Source organism: Misgurnus anguillicaudatus, chromosome 21 (assembly GCF_027580225.2).
Source record: "Misgurnus anguillicaudatus chromosome 21, ASM2758022v2, whole genome shotgun sequence".
Lineage (NCBI taxonomy): Eukaryota > Metazoa > Chordata > Actinopteri > Cypriniformes > Cobitidae > Misgurnus > Misgurnus anguillicaudatus.
In genome coordinates this window covers 35804263-35810620 of record NC_073357.2, presented here as the reverse complement: position 1 = coordinate 35810620, position 6358 = coordinate 35804263, and the positions used below count along the sequence as shown (strand labels likewise).

Genomic DNA, 6358 nt, shown 5'->3' with positions numbered 1-6358 from the left:
AATGAGTGATGAGGTCAGGGGGAAAGGAGAACTACTGTAGCTAAATTGATAATTAATTTTAATGTATTATTTATAGCACTATATTCAACCCAAGACTTTTAAAAGCATTTGTGAAAATTCTGCATCGAGCATTTTAACATCCAACCTGATAGCTGTTCTGGTGTACAATACATGAAAACGTTTGTAAAATTCTTACTTGGACAACCTTAACACATACATTTTAAATACCACTGTAACACCGTGATTAACAGATTCGTCCTTATCCCAGTGCATTAGCAGACCAGATGCAGTATGTGAAGGCCATAAACACAAAAAGCCCATGTTAACAAAAAGCTAATGCATTTAACTTGTTTTATAGCGAGAAGGCAGAAGGTTCTGACCTTAGGCAACCTAAAATAGAAGTCTTAATTACAGACTGCTTCAAGACACATCCCACATCTTTTGTGGCCTTGTTTCATTGAGTTTCTTGAAAAGAAATATTTGAACTGACAGACACAAGATACACCCTAATATCAGATTCCCAGAAAAGCATAAAACTCTCTTTGAGTAAAGAAGCATGTGTATTAAAAGTGTGCCCAGATTTCAGAAATGCTGCTCTTAAATGCAAACATGAGATGCCTTAAAAGAAGTGCCAAAGATGTGAAAGGGCACAACCATGTGAGCTCATCTATAGTCAAGATAAATAATAGTAAGTTGAAATGACCTGTAAATCTGAGTTGATTTAACAAAAATTTTAAGGCATCAAAGTATTTTTACAGTTACAGCTGTAACAAGTATCCTAAATACAGAACTTGCCGGTTTTTTAATTATATAAAGACCCGTCACCTTTTAATCACAACCACCATTCACTTTTTCAGCAATTTCAGCTACAGTAGCTTGGATAGAACCACACGGTCCAGCCTTCGCTCCCCACATGAATCAATGTGCTTTGGCCGCCCATGACCCTGTCGCCGGTTTACCACCTTGTCAAAGTTGGCCAAATTGTGATGGCTAGAAGACTGGGTCAGAGCATCTCCAAAACTGCAGCTCTTTTGGGGTGTTCCCGGTCTGCAGTAGTCAGTCCCTATCAAAAGTGGCCCAAGAAAGAAAAAGTGGTGAACCGGAGACAGAGTCATGTGTGACCAAGGCTCATTGATGCACGTGGGGAGCGAAAGCTGGCCTGTGTAGTCCGACGAGCTACTGTAGCTGAAATTGCTCAAAAGTGAATGCTGGATCTGAAAGTCTAGTGGAGTCCACGCCTCGATGGGTCAGGGCTGTTTTGGTGGCAAAAGGGGAACCTACACGATATTAGGCAGGTGATCATAATATTATGGCTGATCAGTGTGTGTGTGTGAATATATCTTTTTGACTCAAAACCACTGTTTTGTGTATGCGTGTGTTTGTGATTTTAGCTGTTACCTATTAACTTGTTGGAACTGGCTGCTGCTTGTACACTGATATCTTGCCAAGGTGCTTACCGTTTCCTTTTGACATGCTAACAAAATCTACATTTATCCAAGTATTTCCACTGTAAATCTGAACAATTTTAGCATTATCTTCCCAGTCCTTAAATCCTTAAATAAGAGCTGATTTCACTAACCAAAATCTGGATAAGAAAGAAAGCTGTTTCTATACAAACACTTTGATTTGTCTGGGTTTTTCCAGCTGAAGAACGAAGCTACCCACCATCAGCCATACTAGCCCTGTGATTCACATTTTAAGCCGGGAAACATGAGTGAGCGGCAAAAGTGAGACAGCTGAAAGAGTTGAGAAAAGCTAGACAGGCCAAAGTGTCAGAGCCACTCTATTTGTCCAAGCTGGAGGAGGGGTTGGGAAAAGAGGGTGGAGACTATGCTAATGGCTTGAGAGGAAGTGAGGGAAGACTAGAGGAATGTGTTGGAGGTTTCTGGGAGAGTTCAGCTGAGAACGTGCTATCTGCCAAAAGAAGACAACGAAAGGAGAAAAGAAGGACACTAAACTAATGCAAACATGCCCCATTTTACTGTGGTACCAGTGCAGGATAACTCACCGTCCTATGACAGTCTGGAGGGAATAAACTGGGTGGATTACAGAGACACAGGACAGGGAGGATACTCTGGGAATGGAGACACAGTCAGTTCGGATGGTAAGTTTTTTTTCTTAATTGTCAGTCTTAGAAAACATTCCTATGAGGCTTAAATTAGGAGCTGAGTTTGAAGTTTACAAAGTTTGATAGTTTGACAAAGATTTAATCTTGGATGTCTTGACAATACCAAGCATCCTCAAACCATCAGCAGTGTGGTAACCATGGCAGTTGTTAAATAACTCATGTCACAAGATCCAATGACTACTTCCCGGTTCCTGATTGTATCTGTTTAAAATGCTGCGTTATTTGAAGTAAGGGTAAGGATTTAGCCGAGTGGCTGAAGCCGAGACTCTTGGCATACAGCTGACATGCCAGACGCCACTGTGGTGACAAAAGAAAACAATAAAGGGCCAAAGCAGTGGCGGGACTGGGGGGTTAATGGGACAGGCCCAAACTATTCACAAACACAAAAGCTGGAGCTCTCCTTTTGTACCAAGACTGTCCTTTACCAACTGCAGCTGAGGGTTTGACTAGTATTTCTTTCCTCCATCTTGTTCCTTTCCACATCTTAAAACATCTTAAAACAGAGAAAACACAATAAGTGATGCAGAGAGAAATGAAGGCTGAGATAAAGATGTGCGGAGCCCTGAAGGCTTGATTCAGAGATATGGGCCTTTGGTAATGCAGCTGTGACTTAGTTTTCTAAAAGCAAAGCTGACTGTCAAAAGTCAAGTCTAGCTGGAGCCAGTCTTGTCATGTTTTTGCCTAGAGACTGTTCAAAACTAATATTTTATGAATCAGAACTAAAGTGTAATATAGTTTAGACTTGTTTAGCATTTAAAATTAATATTTTTAGCTTTATTATCAGATGTCCTGAACAATCCCACAATGTACACTCAGTTTCAGATCAATTATACAGTAATAATGAATAATGAATGATTATAATGAACATAACAGAATGAATCACAAAGAAGAATCAAAAAAGTTAATACTGTATATTATTACAGAAGCCTAAAAGAAACACGTATACTGTATATACACACAAACTGACCTTCACCTCAAGCATATCTCAAGGATTTTAAATTTTCTAAAGCTTTATAAAGTCTCTATTTCGCTATTTTTGAGTATACAGCAAGCCATAATACTTTCAGGAGTACAATTACACATCTTATTTTAGTTTCTAACAGTAGATGTATGTTTTATGACAGGGCAGGTCTGGATTTAAAGCAGAATGTGATGTGTAATGGTTGTGGTTGTGTCCATGTCCATGTCTCTGTATACAATGAGTTTGTTTGATTTTCTTAATACAGAAGACTGGTTTAGCGTAGCAACTGCACTGGTGGATAGTTTAACATTAAAGGATTAGTCCATTTTCTTAAAAGAAAAATCCAGATAATTTACTCACCACCATGTCATCCAAAATGTTGATGTCTTTCTTTGTTCAGTCGAGAAGAAATTATGGTTTTTGAGGAAAACATTCCAGGATTTTTCTAATTTTAATGGACTTTAATAGAGCCCAACATTTAATACTTAACTCAACATTTAACAGTTTTTTTCAATGGAGTTTCAAAGGACAATAAACAATCCCAAACAAGGCATAAAAATAACAAATATACACTTTTAAAGCACAACTTCTCGTCATGTAGATCCGGTCGTGATGCGCCGACGTCAAGAGGTCACAGAGGACGAACGCGAAACTCCGCCCCAGTGTTTACAAGCGTCTTGAAAGAGCACCGTTCCTACATTGTTGTATGTCAACTGATACTAATTCATGTCTTTGTGGCAGTTTATTGTTTAAAATGGTCCGCAGATGTGCGTTTTATATATGTAACACGTGACTTCCCTACGTCACTACGCATTTACGTTAGGTTGCGCTCGACTGGACCTAGACGAAAAGTTGTGGTTTAAAAACACATTAAATTTTCTTGTCAAAAATGACAAACGTTTCGCTAGATAAGACCCTTATGCCTCGTTTGGGATTGTTTATAGTCCTTTGAAACTCCATTGAAAAAAAATGTTAAGTGTTGAGTTAAGTATTAAATGTTGGGCTCTATTAAAGTCCATTAAAATTAGAAAAATCCTGCAATGTTTTCCTCAAAAAACTTAATTTCTTCTCGACTGAACAAAGAAAGACTTCAACATTTTGGATGACATGGTGGTGAGAAAATTATCTGGATTTTTCTTTTAAGAAAATGGAATATTCCTTTAAGAGAAGCTGAGACGTAGGATGTTCACACTGCTAACTTTGTTTTCTAGCATGCTAGCTTTGCTACACACTGGCATCATTGTGTCAAAACAGGCCTTTAATGGCAAAACGACCGGCTTGGAATCACTCATTCACCACGTCATGCCTTACTGAGAGGAGGGCAGGGAGGAGGATAGTCTGGCTTTTCCCGGAATATAAAAATGTTCTGTTCTGTGTGCCCAGAACAGCCGTATTTAAACCAGCAAAGGAATAGAGTGCAGAAGATTTCTTATCCTGACATAATTAGGAGATCATGTTCAAATCTTGTGTAACACTAACAATGCAGGCTGCTCCTCTTTGTATCTGCACCAACAGGTTGTGTTTTTAACATTTTTGTTAGGGATACTAACAATGCTGTCTAACAGCTGGTTAACAGCCATTCTAGCAGTGTATGAACAAAAATATATGGATTTTTAACCCAGGTGGTTCCGACAAAGCATTTTCTATAAAAGTCTCTCTACTAACCCAACTTTTTTATTGTTTTATTAGTGGGCATAACACAAAATCAGCAGCTGTTGTGTTCTGCCTCAAATGCTTAATGGCCAGGGAGATCTATGTCATCTCTGGAAAAACCTACAGAATAGTTATATGACACAGAAATAAAAACACAACTGTGCTATTTTGAATGCAAGCTCTGGGCAGTCCTTAACAACATAAAGGTCTGTGGTCTACTCATGCCCTGTAGGCCTGTATTAGCTTATGTTGAAAGACAACTGTACTTGCCAGCACAGCATATTGACATATCTCTTACTAATCTCATACATAAAATAGTTTTTAGACTTTAATCAAGATCATGAACAGAGTTAATAAATAGGCATAAAGGGGGTCATTTATAACGCTTGGGGCCTATAAAGGGTTTATCAAAAGCTCAAGAGCAAAATAAGGACAAATCTGAAAGGACCTAGAAAATGCCTTGACCAGGAAATGCCTGAGAAGATGTTAGTACCATTCTTTTAGGTGGGAGTCAGAGTAGGATGTGTTTTTATTTAGGGCTGTGCAAAAATATAGATACAGCTAACTATCATGATAGTTAGCTGTATCGATACTTTGATCTCTACTATCGATATTTTAAAACGCATCAAATCCCTCTGTGCGCGTCAAACGACCTCCTCTGCCGCTGCTGCCAATGTCTCAGAAGTTAGAGAGAGTGAGAAAATGACAGAAAATTTAAAAACACCTGCAGCTTTCAAAGAGAAAAAGTATCGCAATGTATCGCAACATGCAACGCAGTGTACTGTACGATACGTATCGTATCATGATGTATCGTGATACGTATCGTATCGGGAGGCCCTTGCCAATACCCAGCCCTATTTTTATTGTGATCTTATTAAGGCAATGATCAATTGTATCAACCTTCTTGTTTTCATACTGCATATGTGTTAATAAACCAGCATCTTTAGGATGATTGTTATGATCTGTAATGTTTGAAGCTCTATCAGCACTACGCTATCAGCAATAAAATTACAAAAAGCTGCCTGTCACTGGGGTGATACCTGCTTAAAAGGTACATTTTTGTACATAAAGGGTGCATACTAGTACCTACACATTGGTACTTCAGAGGCACATACTGTATGTGACCCTGGATCACAAAACCATAAGGGTCCTAAGGGTGTATGAAGGTGAGATTTATATCAATTTACCAATTTATGGGCTATAAAGCTGAACATGGTTTGGTTTGTTAGGATATGACAATATTTGGCAATTATTCCAAATCTGGAATCTGAGGGTGCATAAAATCAAAATGTTGAGAATTTAATTGTTTATATATTTGTGGTGGGATATGTACAAAATATATTTATGACCATGATCTTTACTTAAAGCCTCTCTATGCATTTTTTGCGTTTTTGTCAAACAGCGACCCCTAGAGTCGCTGGAGAATACTTGCAACTGTCCCACTGTAATTTCCCACTCTAGTACCGAAGATAATGACCAGATAATGTTTCACAATTTCATACAAATATTAGGCTACTGCATAGTCTACTAAACTACAGATGATGGTAACAGGATAATAAGAAGTTTATTCCAAGTGTAGAGTGCATAATAATAAAGTAGCCTACCGCGTTTGCTGG

General features: G+C 38.4%; 1 protein-coding gene across 1 annotated transcript in view; it reads left to right on the top strand.

Annotated features, from left to right (window-relative positions):
• The first annotated feature begins 1844 nt into the window (after window positions 1-1844).
• Window positions 1845-6358, top strand: part of slc12a4 (solute carrier family 12 member 4) — a 30832-nt gene continuing 26318 nt past the window's right edge. The window contains exon 1 of the mRNA XM_073859033.1: window positions 1845-2104. Within this exon, the coding sequence (XP_073715134.1) occupies window positions 1969-2104 (136 nt within the window). The 5' untranslated portion in view covers window positions 1845-1968. The remainder of the gene's footprint in view (window positions 2105-6358) is intronic.